Raw genomic sequence first — 15,920 nt, 5'->3', positions numbered from 1 at the left:
CTCGGCTGTCGCAGTATCACTCCAGTCTTTGCATGATCTTTTTCCTGTGTGTGTTTCAGATTTCCCTTTTATAAGGACACCTGTCATTGGATTAGGAGCGCACTCCACTGTGACCTCATTTTGACTAATTACATCTTCATCGACCCTATTTCTAAATAAGGTCCCAGTCTGAGGTCCTAGGGTTAGGACTTTAACACAATATTTGGGGGACACAGTTTGACCCAGAGCAGGCAGTGTCTGCTCAGGTTGCCCTAACAAAACACCATAGACAGGGTGGCTTAAATGATAGAACTTTATTTTCTCACAGTTCTGGGGCTGAAGTTCTAGACCAGGAGGCCAGCATAGTGGGTTTCTGTGAGAACTTGCCCTGTGGTTACAGATGGTCTCCTCCTCACTGGATGCTCACATCCTGAGAGTATGTGGGGGTGGGGGTGGGGGGGCGTCTCGCTGATGTCTCTCCTTGTAAGGGCGCTAACCCCATGTGAAGGGCCTACACTCAGGACGTCATCTAAACCTATTACCTCCCAAAGGCCCCACATGCAAACCATCCCCTTAGCGATTGGGGCTTCCTCATATGTGTTGTGGGCAGATACAACTCAGTCCATAGCAGGCAGTGAGCACTTTAAAGAAAAAAAGGATAGAGGGGAAGGTGGAAAACAAGAAAGAGTCATCAGGTGGTGAGAACAGAGCAAAGATTTTCCATCTGGGAGTCATGACCTTAAATTTCCCGTGCAATTCGTGTCTTGGCTCCAGCTGCCAATGATACTTGGAAGAACTGCGTTGAGAATGGACATCCTCCAAATATTTTTAGCCCTTCTAAAGTTAATGGCAGGTGTCCTACCACCAAGAGAGCCCTGAAAAAATATTTTGAGCTCTACACCAAAATGTGTGAGTTTTACTAGATCTAAATTTTTTTAAATAAAAGAAAAATAAACATTTGAATCATCTCAAAGCCCTGAGATGGACACTGGCGGAATTTGAATAATCCAGTAAGCTTATGAAACCAAATTCAGTCTCATTTGTCCTCTGGCCCTGAGTGATACCTGCATAGCATGTCACCATCAGGAGATTATTACACCTTGGAAGTCCAGGTGACTTCCCGGATCTGAGGGTGTCTTGGAATCTGCTGATAGGTGTGCCATTCTCATGTGGCTTTGTTTGTTTCCGTCTTCTCTGGTGGGCTTGCTTTCAGGTGCCAGCAACTCCAATTTTCCCTCGTGGCTGAAATCCCTTATGACCATCTGCTGCTGCGTGACCGATTGCTACCTCCAGAACGTGGCCATCTCCACTCTGCTGGAAGTGATAAACCATTCCCAGTCCCTAGCACTTGTCATCGAAGACAAGATGAAACGCTACAAAAGCTCTGGGTACAACCCATTTTTCGGCAAACTGCAGATGGTAACAGTTCCTCCCATTGCACCAGGAATACTGAAGGTCGTTGCGGAGAAAACAGACTTCTATCAGGTATTTCCCACCGGGAAGAGGGTGGCTGGGACCCTGGGATCCTCTTCCCAGACCATTGAAAGTTGTCCCTTAGGAGTGGCCGGTTAGCTCAGTTAGTTAGAGCGTGGTGCTGGTTGCACCAAGGTTGCTGGTTCGATCCCTGCGCAGGGTCACTGTGAGCTGTGCCCTCCTTGAAAAATAAATAAATAAATAAATAAAATAAAATAAAAGAAGAAAGTTGTTCATAAGGCTGTAGTCACTGCGATAAGAAGTATGGCAGCTCTGGTGACACCCAGTGGGTTGCTCAAGACTTGTGCCTGCCCTGGGCTCTTGGTACAAACAGTTTCTGGCCGTGGCATGAGTGTTCAGTGTCAGAGGTTTAATTGTAACTCGATAATTGGAAACCACATTCACTTAGATTAATAATTAATTAATTAATTAATGGTTAAGGGGCTCGACCTAGTCAGTGGTTATTTTGATGTGTGCAGAGAAAACAGTTCTGTCAGATAGAAACGAATGGGCCAGAAAAAGAAGTTCTTTGATCAAAGATGTACCTAAAGTATTATAACCCATGAAACAATCTTTTTCTATGACCTGGAAGAATCCCTTCAGAAATCCTCCTCCTGGAAGAGGGGACCAACCCTCCTTTTGAGTCCCACCCTGTTAGATCGAGCACCCCCGCTGGGGCTCCCTGGGACTTAGGGAGGGGCGGCAGTTGGTCGGAGATCCGGAGATCCCGTATGTTCAAGGAGCTAAGATCGGGCTGGGGAGATGGAGGACTCAACTTGGGAAACAGTTTGTGTCCTGAAAGTGAGCCAGGCATCTGCCTCAGCATTCTGCACAGAAGTGTAACAAATAGGTTTGTGGAATTAAAGCTGAAAGCCAATTTGAGCCCACCCCAGCTGGTGAGGTGCTACAGAGTCCACCTCAAGACTAGTGACCAGGGCACATCCCCCACCCTTCCTAGAGGGCGCGTCTCTGAACCCCACTGCAGGCCCACAAGAGGCCTCTGTGCGCTGGCTGGAAGGATGTGTCAGCCAGCAGCTTCTGGCTTCCAGCTGATTCCCGCTCTGAAAGTGAAGGCTCTCAGCTGATCAGGAAGCTCCAGGTGTAACCTGGAATGTTGCCTCTTGCCTGGATGACTTCTGGTGGCTTTCATGGTTTGCTTTGGGTTTGTTTTGTTTTGTTTGTTGGCAGTGTTTCTTTGTGTGTTAAGGATTCTCACGTAGCAAATGAAAGTAGAAGCCAGGTTCTTGGGACTGGACTGGTGCGAGGAAGAAGTGAGCAGGTGCAGCCTGTGTTCACACGGTGTCCCCTTCGTCCCAGAGGGTGGCTCGTGGGCTTTGGAATCAGCTGAACAAGGAGACCCGGGAACATCACGTCACCTGTGTGGAATTATTTTACCGGCTGCACTGCCTGGCCCCGACGGCCAACATCTGCGAGGACATCATCTGCCACGCCCTCCTGGACCCTGACAAGGTGGGTGTCTCCAGCCAATGACGTCCATCCTGCAGCAGTCCCAGTGCTGAGCCAGCCTGTCGCTTTGCGTGCCCAGGCCAGACTTCCGTATATCCAGCTGAATCCTTCTGGGGCTCAGTGGACATCCTGACTGATGAGCGGGACTGTTATACTTCAGGACTGGGAGGACCCCCGAAGCACGAGCCACTCCTTTCGAGCCCTAAAACCATGGTTTGTGTCGACATTCAGGCCCACCGGGAGGTCTGCCCAACTCCCTCAAAGTTCGCAGGGCCTTGAAGGTAACCCACAGGGCGTCTGTAGTGCCGAGACGGTGTGGGCCCCTAAGCCCTGCAGTCCCGGTGCTCTAAGCTGCCTGGCCGTCACTTCCAAAGGGCACGACAACCCTGTGCTGTCTTGTGTTCGCCTTCGGCCACAGGCCTACTTGTGACTCTGGACACGGACTAACACCGAGTCTAGACTATGCGCTTTCCCCAAAGTGCATTGTGGTAAAGAGGGCAAGGAGAGACAGGGTGCAGGTCTGCCTTCCCTCCCGGCCAGTCAGACACCAGGCACAGAGAGGATCCTGCCTCTGCCGTGGCTGCTGTCTTTCTCCTGAGCTCTCATTTGTTTTCACGTTGGGTTCTCTGTGACCGAAATCGGCATTCTGTTAGGAAACCAGGTCTCTCACTCTCATTTATTTCCTAATCAAGGGAACAAGATTGGAAGCTCTGTTTAGATTTTCCGTCATCTGGCACCTGACGCGAGAGATCCAAGGCAGTCGAGTGACATCTCACAATCGTTCCTTCGATAGGTGAGGCCGTCTTCGTTATCACTGACCCTTAATTGAAAAGGACACTTTGCAGAGGTTCCTGGTCCGCATGTTGGGCTTGGGAGGGAGAGATGTGTGACATTGACAACATGACCCCATATTCTTGCTTAGCAAACAAGTCCCATGTTCCCCTAAGTGAATTTAGGCCGGACGCATGTGAATAGATACGTGGTAGGAATTTTATTACTGTGGTTGGGGAGGGAGGTGGCCCGCGTGCCTCTGAGTCACCTGTGGAGCTGTGAGAACATGCCCCAGCGGGGACCTTGTAGGGAAACGGAGGTGGGCGAGACCGTGACTGGAGCGGTGGCCACACTGGGTGAATATACCTGCAATGTCATGAACCACACGCCATAGTCCACATTGCTTTGTAAAAATCCCCTACCTTGTTTCCAAAATTCTAGGTGTGGGGCCAGACACACAGCCTTAGATGCCAGCTCATTGGGGCCGACCCCCACAGTCGCATTTAACCGATTTGGGGTGAGGCCTGGGCATTGGGTTTTAAAAGCTGCCCCGCTGATTCTAGCATGAAAACAAGATCGAAATCTTGTTATCCTCGTCTGCATGGGTCTCCAGGCCCCGTGAGGGAAGCTCCCTGGGGGTGTCCTGACACACAGGGGCACTGGACACTGACTCAGTGGTGTGGTTCCGCACACAGGTCCCTGTTCGTTGTACTGGACAGCCTGACCTGCACGGACGGCGCCATTGGCGCGGCTGCCCAGGGCTGGCTGGTGCGGGCGCTCTCCCTTGGTGACGTGGCACGCATCCTCGAACCTGTGCTCCTGCTCCTGCTCCAGCCCAAAACCCAGCGGACCTCCATTCACTGCCTCAAGCAGGAGAACTCGGCAGGTGAGCACGCCGCACAGAGCCAGCTCTGTGTCCCCGGGTCCCCGGGCCCCGGAGGGAGGAAAGAGCGGCCTGGATCCCGCTGCCCCTTGTGACCTTGTGACAGTTAGGGCACTCTGATCCACTTGGTGGTTTGCCAGATTCAAACAGTGTGAAGGTACTTTGTAAACTTGTGCAGACTTTTAAAATTTTAGCATCAGATGAACGAGCACTTAGAAATGCTAGGTAGTGGATTTCTTTTCACTAAAAATACCAGATTTTTTATAAAATAGGAAAATTTTAGTAGCCCATGGTCCAAGGAAAATAGCTAATTCTTGATTCTTTTGCCAGACAAAGTAGTTCAAGAGCATGTAAGGTAGGAGGAGAGAATAACAGACCTTCTATCCTCACTTCTCCAAAGCCAACACCTTCCCTTGGAAAGGGACACTTGCAGCCTGAGGTGTGGGTTCACGAGGCCAGCACTTACGTCTGTCCAGGTCGCTGCTGAGACCTGGGCACAGGATAGTTCAGGGTGCCTTCAAATACGAATGACCGAGAATGTGAAATTTGCATGTCTCCTGGTCAGTTGTACATTAGCTTATAAAGATAACTTAGTTGTGAGCCTTCAGTGACAGGGTAAGTGGTTTCTTTTCTATCTGCTCTCTAAGGTTCTTTCCAACTAGAATATTCTGTTAACACGTAGTCAGAAATGCAGAAGAAATAAGGCTTTTGATTCAGAGAACTTCCAGAGGCAACGTTGACACAAATAAAAGAATGTAGGAAGGAAGAAGAACCGAAAAGAAACAGTGAAATAAACCTGATGAGGTCCGTAAACGAGGATTAACGTCTAGCATAGCTCATGAACGGCATTACTTTAGTTCCTTTAGCTCGCTGGGTTGTAAACACTCTGTGTCTGTCTCAGTCTAACCTACAGAGAAAGGCAGCCTAGCACCAAAGTAAGCAACGACTTCTGAGAGGGCATTCTCCCTCCACAGTTTCCTTGCCTGAAACTGTACCTTCTAGCTCTCCATCAGGAAGACCAGCTGGCTGCGTCTCAGAAAGGAGGCATTTCATCATTCCATGTTATGAGAAAGTAAAATTCAAGGAAGTATTAACTAAGCGGCTTCTTAAAAGTTTGACTGTCATTTATAGTGCTTAATTTTTAGTATTCCTTTCTCTGTTTTAAGAAGAAAGTTTTAACTCCACAGTTTATTGGGTTTTAAAAGGCTCACAGCCCTCCAGCTGCTATATTTGCTGCTGCCTTCAGCTTTCCTCTGCTACATTCTTCTCCAGAGGCAACTGGATGTGTGCTGCTTGCCCCCACTCTACTTCTGTTGTCTGGTAGAAATCGGCTTGTAAAACACTGCTGTGTGCAACAGCAGCACATCTATTTCTAATGTCTTACTCTTCCTTCTTGCCTGGTCTTACTTAACGTTCATGGAAGAGATTTGTTGAAAGCTGCATATTAAAAGTATTTGGCAATACCAAAGACTTCTGGCTTTCACTCCTTTATAAAGAGATCTGAGTATTTTAAAATGTTGTATATTTTCTGATTACAGATGTACTAACATTGCTTGTTTAAAAAATTGGAATACTAAAGAAGTAAAAACACAAATGAGAGTCCCTTGTAATGCCAGCTGATAGAGCGAGTTACGTTCCTGGTTTGGCATGCATTCTTCCCAACGTTGCATAGCTGTATTTTATAGTCTCCCCTAAATGGGCTCATCTAATACAGCTCGGTTCTGCAGCCTGATTTTGTTTTCTCGTACCTCATATATCCTGCACATGGCTCCGTGTCAGTGCATATAGACCTAGCTTTTTAAAATCTGAACAGTAGTCCATTGCATGTATGTGCTGTGATTTTCTTTTTTCTTTTTTAATTTTAGCTTTTTAATTGGATTGCTTACTGAGAGTCTGAACAAAATCAGGGACTGGACTCTGTTTAGCTCTGAAAGAGAAAGGACACTTGCTTCCCCAATCTGAGTAGCCAGTGGGGTGACAATAGTTGTTCAGATCCCTAGTGCCATGATTTTTTTCAATGTCTTATTGCGGATGTTTTGTTTGCTTCCCAGTTTGTCTTTACACAAGACAGTTCAGTGAATACTCTTTTTAAGCTTTGAAGCCTTGCTGACATTTCTGTAGGATACAGTTCTTCAAAGGAAAATGCTGGGAGAAAATACAATACACATTTTTTTAAATCACCCTCCACCCAATATTTATATTTTCCATGACAGTGTCATATAAATATTTTCCACGACAGTGTAACTAAATTGTCTGATTTTTGAACATTTTAAAGACCTGTTCACTTGTCTACTTATGTCCTGTAATCTAGACCCTGGTGTTACAGTTTCATGGGGGAATTTCTGTCTGGCTTCAAGATGAAGATCACTGTAGAAGTAGGTTATCATAGTTCACCCTTCTGTTCTGAAGTCATTTATCATTTTGTAATTTTCAGAAGACTTGCATCGTTGGTTTAACAGGAAGAAAGCCTCTTTGCGAGAGGTGTATGGAGTGCCTGGGCCTCAGGACGGCAGCCTGGAAGAAGGCACACCTCTGAGCCAGTTCACCACTGTGGACCGTGAGGCCATGTGGGCCGAGGTGGAGAAGGAACCAGAGAAGGGCCCGCTGGGAGGCGAGCTGCCGGAGGAAGACCTTCCCTACTACGTGGACCTTCTGGACAGGACGGCCTGTGGTGCCACTGAGAGCAGCGAGCACACTGAGTCTGCAGACACGAGCTCTGCCCACACGGACAGCGAGAACACCTCCTCCTTCTCCTCCCCTTCCCACGACCCACAGGAGCTGAGCAATGAAGAGACCTGCTGCGCACCCATCCCCACGGGCGGCAGGGTTTACCCCAGGCGCTCGGCCCTGCTGGCGGCCTTCCGGGCGGAAACCTACAAGCCCAGTGCCAAGCTAAGCCTGGCGCGCATGGACTCGGACAAGACCCAGGCTTCGGAGTCCTTCTCCAGTGACGAGGAGGCCGACCTGGAGCTGCAGGCCCTCACCACGTCCAGGCTGCTGAAGCAGCAGCGGGAAAGGCAGGAGACGATCGAGGGCTTGTTCAAGCACATCCTGCTCTACCTGCAGCCTTACGACTCCCGGAGAGTCCTCTACGCCTTCTCAGTGTTAGAGGCCGTGCTCAAAACCAACCCCAAGGAGTTTATCGAGGCCGTGTCCACGACCAGCATGGACACCAGCTCCACCGCACACCTCAACCTCATCTCCAACCTCCTCGCTCGCCACCAGGAGGCCCTCGTTGGCCAGAGTTTCTACGGAAAACTCCAGACCCAGTCTCCCAACGTGTGCCCCCACTCACTGCTGCTCGAGCTGCTCACCTACCTGTGCCTGAGCTTCCTGCGCAGCTATTACCCTTGTTACTCAAAGGTCTCCCACCGGGACGTCCTGGGCAACCGGGACGTGCAGGTCAAGAGTGTGGAGGTTTTGATTAGAATAATGACGCAGCTCGTCTCAATGGCCAAGTCCGCAGGAGGGAAGGACGTGGAGTTCATCCGCAGCTTCCTGCACAGGTGCAAAGTTCAGGAGTTCATCCTGCTGTCGCTGTCAGCGTCCATGCACACGAGCCAGAAACGCTACGGCCTGGCCACCCCGGAGCGAGGCCGGGCCCCACGAGAGGACAGCCTCTTCGAGGAGAGTCTCATCCACCTGGGCCAGGACCAGATCTGGAGCGAGCACCCCCTGCAGATCGAGCTGCTGAAGCTCCTGCAGGTGCTGATCGTGCTGGAGCATCACCTGGGCCAGGCCCAGGAGGAGGCTGAGAACCAGCCGGACCTGTCCCGGGAGTGGCGGAGGGCCCTGGACTTCCAGCAGGCCATCGGCGCCATGCAGTACGTGCAGCCCCACCCGCTCACCTCCCAGGGGCTGCTGGTGTCCGCGGTGGTACGCGGCCTGCAGCCCGCCTACGGCTACGGCATGCACCCGGCCTGGGTGAGCCTGGTCACGCATTCCTTGCCGTACTTCGGAAAGTCCCTGGGCTGGACAGTGACACCCTTCATTGTCCAGATTTGCAAGAACTTGGATGAGCTGGTCAAACAGTATGAAAGCGAGTCTGTGAAGCTCTCTGTCAGGTACGGTGAGCCCTTGCAATGCATTATTATTGCTTTAATGGTAGTTTTTGTAATAAATGGTGCATTTGCCGTAGAAGCCAGTTGGAGGAGAACTTCTTCCTAATCAGAAGCCTGCTGAGCATTGTCAAGAGGGGTGACACGAAACGCAATGTTCAGATCCTGTCTTTCTAATTCCACACAACTACCCAGGCTAGCTCAGTGTTGCAGGACAAGTCAGTCACACCGTTATGTTTGTAAAACAAATAAAAACGTGAATTGTGTTGGCGTAGAATTAACCCCTGGTCATGCATAGACCATGAAAGCATTCATGAGACTCTACAAGAACAAGAGAAGGTTTCTTGAAAGTCAGGCAGAGAGGGAGAGTTCTGTTTGGAACTGACAAAAGGAGTTTTGCCAGGGCAGTCTGACAGAGCTGTGGCAGATTTCTGGTTAGCTTGAGTTTTACATTTGTCTAGGGTGCTTGTCAGCTCGCAGGGGGGCTGCCATTCCAATTGTCTTCTCCTGGAAACTATCCTGTTCCCATCTACGATGGATGTCAGCTTACAGGGGGTTGCCGCTGCGATTAGGAACGGTTCTGTACCCACCTATGATGGATGTAAGGTGCTTGTCAGTTTGCAGGTGCAGTGCCAAGCAGTGAGGTTTTAATCCCGTTCCTGCTAACTCACAAGCTCCTCCCTGTTAACTCTTTGCCTGTCCTGTCCTGCCAGCTCACAAGCCCTGTTAACTTTACTGGTCTCATCATGAATCACCTTCACAGAAATTTTAAAACATCTGAAAACATTTTCCCAGAGTAACTGCATGTGTATAAAATAGCACACAACATGCCTGTCGCTGTTATAACAGTATTTCAGTCTGAGAGCCCCGGTTTAGTTAAGATAGTAATATCTCTCTGGTTTCTATGTTTGTATTAAAAACCGTCATGGCCTCGTTCTTACAAAATTCTCAAAACCACTTTCTTGTTTCTCTACCAAAGCATAACCTCCAAGAGAGAAAACATTTCTCCGGACTATCCACTAACTCTGTTGGAGGGTCTGACAACCATTAGTCATTTTTGTCTTTTGGAACAACCCAACCAAAATAAAAAGGTAAATTATTTTTTTTTCTGAGTTGGAGGCAATTACATAACATTGTTTTGTCTTCACTGAGTTATGATTGTTTCAAATAAGAAATGTACCTATGTAAGTAATGCAAATGTGTATGTAAACACGTCTGCATGTAAATAATGCAAATATTATGCCAACATGTATACAAATATGTATGCAAATTATATACGTAGTAATGCAAGTATGGTTTGGTTCTTCTGATACTCCTTTAGTTCTAGCCCATTGTTTGTTCAGTAAAGACATTTGGGATAAAATGTAAAGCCACTTGCTTGATTTCGGGCTTATCTTCCTTTTCATTCCCACGTGTTCTTTACTTGCTCTCGTGGTGTTTGTGAAGTCTGCCTTGGGAGACAGTTGAGCTGTTATTAATAGTTGCTCTACCCTACCTAAGGTTAAATTTGAGAACGCAGTTAGGTAATGCTTTGGGCGAATGACTGACAGAGTTTGTAACGTGGAGTGTCAGGCTCACAGACGTCCGTCTCTGAAAGAAACCATGGTTCAGATGCACAGGGCAGTGTGCTGCTTCCACCCCACGTGTGGGACCTGCTGCCGCCCTCACGGAAAGGGAAAAGCTGCCACAGACGCAGCCAGGTCTCATGTGCATTTTCATTTCTAGAGCACTGTTGTAGGTGATCCCACCAATTTAAAAAATGCTAAGAATGCCATTCTGGAAGAGCTGCCTCGAATCGTTAACACCATGGCCCTTCTCTGGAATGTTCTCAGAAAAGAGGAGGCGCAGAAGAGACCCGTGGACCTCCTTGGAGCCACAAAGGGATCCTCTTCCGTTTACTTTAAAACCACCAAGGTGAGCTCTTCCAGTGTTTTATTTCTTTTGTCTTGTATTGTCCTGCCAAAAATAAATAGGTATGGGAATATACACATAAATAATCAAACATAATGTGCTCGATAAAACCCAAGTTAGAAGTAAGTCTGAAGGAGAAATCTCCAGTTTGTGTATTATGAGTCATTTTTCTGTTCATGGAAAAGTAGACTTTTGAGTGGTTTTTAGCCTATTTTATTTCCCCTTTGCCGTTTTTTCTTTTTTTTGTAACTGAAAAGAAAGTCTTTGGAGGTTTGATGTGGGGTACCATAAGTCCTCACCTGTTTCTCTCAAGCTTCTCTATTAAGACATCTCTGTGTTCTGCTCTTAATGGTGCCTTGTACACATGGGCACGTCGGGATGGAATTTGGGGGTGTCTTTGAGTTTTTTTATTAAACCAGGAACGCACAACATAGAACATGTCTGTTCACTCTCCCTCGGGTATAACAGCCTGCTTCAGAAGCATCCAGACATGTGACTCGATCTCTGCTCTACTGTGTGTGGCAGCCTTGTCTCATGTTAGCTGGGCGCCCTTTGCCAGGGGTGGTCTTGGGACTTACGCAGGCATCTGGGAGCCTGGGTTGAGCAGAGCGGTTCAGAGCACGTGGAGCCAGATGGCATGGCTCCACTCCCTGCTCAGCAGCTCCCTGAGATCACAGGCAAGTTCATTAACCTCCCTGTGCTGCAGTTTCCTCTGTTGGAAGCATGATACCAGGCAGCATCCAGAACAGTCTCCATTTATGAGCATATTTAGTTCTCACGTATGAGGTAGATACTGTTATTCTCCAATTACAGCTGAGGACACTGGGGCACAGACAGTGAGTGCTTTGCCCTTGACTGCACACCTGATAAGCGGCGACAGTGGGAGTAGACCCAGGGTGCTTTTAGGTACTGTGATACACAGGCCTCTGGAATATTCTGTCTGTTCCAGGGCTACCCTCCAAGGGAAATCTGTATCTCAAGTTACAGCAGAAACTTGCTTAAAGCCCAGATCTTCTTTAAAAAAAGGTTAAGAAATCCCTTTGGCACATAACCTCTCTGAGCCTCGGTTTTCTCATCTGTAAAATGGGTCTGTTATTAGTATTCTATCTCACAGGCTGATGGATTCATTTTGATGATGGCCAACATTTGTTGAGCACTTAACTTTAAGCCCTCCCTGAAGGACCAAGGCCTTGGACGGGTACCCCAAATCCATGGTGGAATAGCGCAGACATCTCCATCCCGTGCTCAGTCATATTCAGCGTGTTACTAAACATAGGCAGTGGGGACATAGTAAGCATTCAGTAAATTCATGCATTTGACAAACATCTGCGTGCCTGCTGCTGTGTCCCCAGCCCCGTTTACAGGCAGGATAGAGGAAGTCCCTGCCCTCGTGGCAGATATAGACATTAACCAGCAATTTAAAAATGATGATGATAATGCTACAGAAAAAAGCAGGGTGCAGCCCAGGAACGTGCCCTGGTCTGGGGTCAGGCTGGCCTTCCTGAGGCAGAGCGGCTGCACTTAGAGCCCAGCTTAGGAGGATTTGACTGGGGGAGGGGTGCTAGAGGCTCAGAGACCCACGGGGTTTGCAGAGGAAGGAGCATGGCCATTCCAGGGACTTAGGAAAATCCATGAGTAGTGACAGGGAGGGTGGTGAGTGATCCAGGCCAGGTTTCGGGTTTACTTAAAATAGATTAAACAATAAAATTAGTTAAATGGTACTTATTTCTGGAAATTGAAGAGCATCTGTCTAATGAGGGTGAGCCTTTCCTGGGCCCATTGAGACAAGCTGAGGCTGGGGGTCTTGGGATGGGAATGGTGCTGGCTCTGCTGTGTGGTCTCCCCGCTCTCACTGTAAAGTGTGGGTGGCTTCCTTCCCCCCTGCCCTGCTCACGGCTGCCAGGATGGTGGTCCTTATTAGTTAGAGTCTTCCTACTCAGCTCTGCCAGCCGTGTGTCCACCGGTCTGCCCACCATGCATCTCACACATCCACGTCCACGTCCTCTGGGGGGGAGCCCCAACCCCCAATCCCGGTGTGTTGGGACCACTGACAGGTCCCAGGCCTGCTCCCAGTGCTTACAGACGGTGGTGGTGAAGTATCAAGTGCACGAGAGCCCTGACACTACTCTGCCATAACTTTTCCCCCTATTTTTTAGACTATACGACAAAAAATTTTAGACTTCTTGAACCCCTTGACGGCCCATCTCGGAGTTCAGTTAACAGCCGCTGTTGCAGCCGTGTGGGGCAGAAAAAAAGTTAAACGTCACAGTAAGATGAAGGTAAAGTTAAAAAATTAAGGTAGTTGCTAAACTTCCTCTACAAAAATGCCAGAAAGTCGTGTGTAATCAAAGGTGAGGTCGGAGGCCGACGTGGGAAAGTATTCAAGCAGTTTTAAGTGCAAGAGATCATACAGCTGAATCTTGTTGCAGCTGGATATGTGTGTTGGGTGGGTGGGGAGTGGAGCCCACCCACCTCCACTTCTGTTTTCTGATCTCTCTATAGTGAATAGATAGTATTTCTATTTCACCTCTTAAAGCTAATGTCTAATAGCACCCATCCAAGATGTATGTAATGTATACATCGACAGCAGTCCGCAGCGAGCCTACCCCAGCTTAAGGAATGACCCTAAAGTAGGTTCATTGTCCTACCTGTGAGGATGCCTGCCGGCCCTTCCCTGGCTGTAGTACCATCTTACAGCTTTTTAAAAGAACTTTTTTTTTTAAAGACTTCATGTTTTTAGGGCAACGTTAGGTTCACAGCCTAAAAGTTCAAATCAGAGGAAGGTGCACACAGTTCCCATACACTCCTGTCATGGCATGCCCTCCCCCACGGTTCACACCCCCCCCCCCATGACACGTCATTATTGCCCAAAGTCCATAGTTAATGTTGCGCTTCTTTCATTTATAAAAACTATGCTTGTCCGCGATGGTAAAGGAAATGTAAACGATCACATTCTTAGGCCCCAACTTGAGTTTGCGCTTCGTGCATTCTTTATCCACTGGCTGGTCTATCACGAGGTCCTCCGGGGCTTGGTTTTCCTATTTTTGCAAAACCAGCATCCCTCTTCCTTTGTTCCAGCTCTTGACCATCTAGGTTCCTACCTTGAACCTCCCTCAGAGGGTCTTTCCCACCCCCTGGACACTATCTCAGTGCCCAACATGGGCTCCTAGTCCCTGGAGGTGTGAGTGGCTGGTGACCCCAGCCACCCTGCGTAACCTGTGGGGTCCTTCCCTGGTGATAAACCTGAGAGTTCCAAGTTCATATGACCATGTGATGCAGACTTGTATCAACGTTTGCCTCTCACACCAGGGCTTCCTGTTAAGGCCAGCTGGTGTGAACCTGATTTTCTTACTGTCCTCATACCTTTGGGGCTATCTCTTGATGCCAGCCTGTTTCCTTCAAGTTAAGTATCTATTTCTAAAATGCTTTCTAAGCTTGAACATACCAGTGTTACTGCCCATCGTCAACTGCACCTTTTAGTCCTAATTTGTATCAGCCGATTACGTTGTGATTAAATGCTTAACTCACTCGATTTCCACCAATAGAGCCCTTTACCCAGTTTACATTTAAATATTCATTGAAAGGACTAAAACAAATCTCTTTCTCCAGGGGCCACTATTCTAGAATACTTTCTGTGTGTTGTTTTGACTTTTGTTTTCTCTCTGTGGGCTTTAAAGGAATTACTCTTTTCTTGGCAGATTGTCCCGGTGGCAAGTGCGTCCCAGCTAACCCTCGTGGACCTGGTTTGTGCACTCAGTGCCCTGCAGGTGGATACAGTGCTGCAGCTGGTGAAGGAGGTGGTGAAGAGGCCGCCACAGCTCCGAGGCGACGAGGTCAGAGCCAGGGCAAACTCCAGATATGGACGCATGCCGTTCTCGTAACTCCACGTCTTATAAATTGTGTTTGGGAGGGAAATAGAGGTCGCAAGAGCAAGTAGGAATTTGCGGATGAAAAACGGAGGTGTTGTCACGGGGCTTTGGGGAGATGGCGTGAAATGTGCTCCACAGGTTTCGGTGCCCCTGGTTAAGGTGAGGACCGCCTGCGGTCAGGAATCACCCTTCATCCTTGGATCCCTGCGGCACAGCGCCCTGGCCGGTCCTGAGTTCTAATCAAGGACCTGCTGCACACCAAATGGAATAAAACCTCTAGAGAGGGGAACTGGCACTTTCCCCAGGGAACTTGGCAGCCTGGAACTCGGCAAAGATAGGCAACGCCAGACACTAGTTAAAAGTGGTCAAGACTGATTTTATTCAGTAACGACTGCGGTGGGGCAGAGAGCCAAGCTCGGTTCTGATTTGTGCAGACATCACCAGGTATTTTCACCAGAATGAGGGGGAGGCGAGGGATCACGAGCAGGGGCTCCAGCAAAGTCAGGGAAGTAGAAAATTACAAAACCCCGGCAGTGGGTGGTCACTGATTACACCCTCAGGGTTTGCTCGCAGTGCTTAGGGAAGGTAAGCGCCGACACTCCCGGGACTGGGAGACCGGGACCCTGTCTTTCCTGATGATGATATTTCCAAGAGAAGGTCCTTGAGAAAGACATTCATGGGTTTTAGGGGATGCATATACATCTCAAAGGGACAGAGGGAGGATTGATAACTTACACTTTTCTTAATAAATGCTCTAAGAAAGGGAGGTCAGGAGCCTCGCAGATATTGGCTAAACAAATGGCAGATTGTTTGAAAGCCTAGAGCTTTCTCAGGCAGGCGTTTCAAGGGCTGGGTCATCATCTAGAGACACAGCCCTGAGCTGCTAGAAACCATGCTGGCATTTGTTCAAGCCCCTTACTGTTGGAGGGTGGACGGAATGTTTGTGCTGAAAGAGTCAAGCCGTACAGGCCAAGGTTCCGACCTGGAAGAGGCCTTGGAGGAGCCTGACTAGAGTTCGGTCAAGGAGAGCTGCTTTGTCAAAGCACAAGTTAAAATTTTGCATAATTTTTATAAAAGTAGAAAATACATGTCAGAGGACATAACAACATTCTGAGAAAGAAGAGATTTCATCTGGCCTCAGTAAAAGCAGTGATTTGAAGGCCGATGTGATTGAACCATGAAGCTGCTGTAGTTTTCCTGCTTACTTTCTCCGTAGCAGTCGGGCGGGTCTATGATGCACGGAGGCCTTTTTCAGTTGTGCACAATGGTTTTGAGGCGGAACAGACTTAGTGGTTTAACGTTTTTAATACCCTTAGCGGTTTCTGTTTTTACCAAAAAAGACCTCTTCATGGACATTGTAGGAGCTGTTTTGTTCTTAATTAATTTGGTAGAAACTAGGGATTTATTTCAATCTTGAAATAATTGCCTTCTATCAAGTGATTTAAAATTATACAGTTAGGAAACATTTAAGAATAATTCTCTAAATAAAAATTAGCGGAATGGACAAAG

General features: G+C 48.3%; 1 protein-coding gene across 6 annotated transcripts in view; it reads left to right on the top strand.

Annotated features, from left to right (window-relative positions):
• Positions 1 to 15,920, top strand: part of DOP1B (DOP1 leucine zipper like protein B) — a 100,057-nt gene that overhangs the window by 50,856 nt on the left and 33,281 nt on the right. For all 6 annotated transcript variants that reach the window (XM_088794675.1, XM_088794671.1, XM_088794674.1 and 3 more), the window contains 9 exons: positions 1,193 to 1,464; positions 2,770 to 2,922; positions 3,612 to 3,712; positions 4,386 to 4,576; positions 7,008 to 8,637; positions 9,611 to 9,722; positions 10,357 to 10,545; positions 12,699 to 12,821; positions 14,241 to 14,375. In XM_088794675.1, the coding sequence (XP_088650801.1) occupies positions 1,193 to 1,464; positions 2,770 to 2,922; positions 3,612 to 3,712; positions 4,386 to 4,576; positions 7,008 to 8,637; positions 9,611 to 9,722; positions 10,357 to 10,545; positions 12,699 to 12,821; positions 14,241 to 14,375 (2,906 nt within the window). The remainder of the gene's footprint in view (positions 1 to 1,192; positions 1,465 to 2,769; positions 2,923 to 3,611; positions 3,713 to 4,385; positions 4,577 to 7,007; positions 8,638 to 9,610; positions 9,723 to 10,356; positions 10,546 to 12,698; positions 12,822 to 14,240; positions 14,376 to 15,920) is intronic.

Source organism: Rhinolophus sinicus, chromosome 17 (genome assembly GCF_057876585.1).
Source record: "Rhinolophus sinicus isolate RSI-liver-muscle chromosome 17, RSI-T2T, whole genome shotgun sequence".
NCBI classification, from domain to species: Eukaryota; Metazoa; Chordata; class Mammalia; order Chiroptera; family Rhinolophidae; genus Rhinolophus; species Rhinolophus sinicus.
Note: the sequence above shows the minus strand (reverse complement) of the source record. Positions and strands in the feature narration are given on the sequence as shown.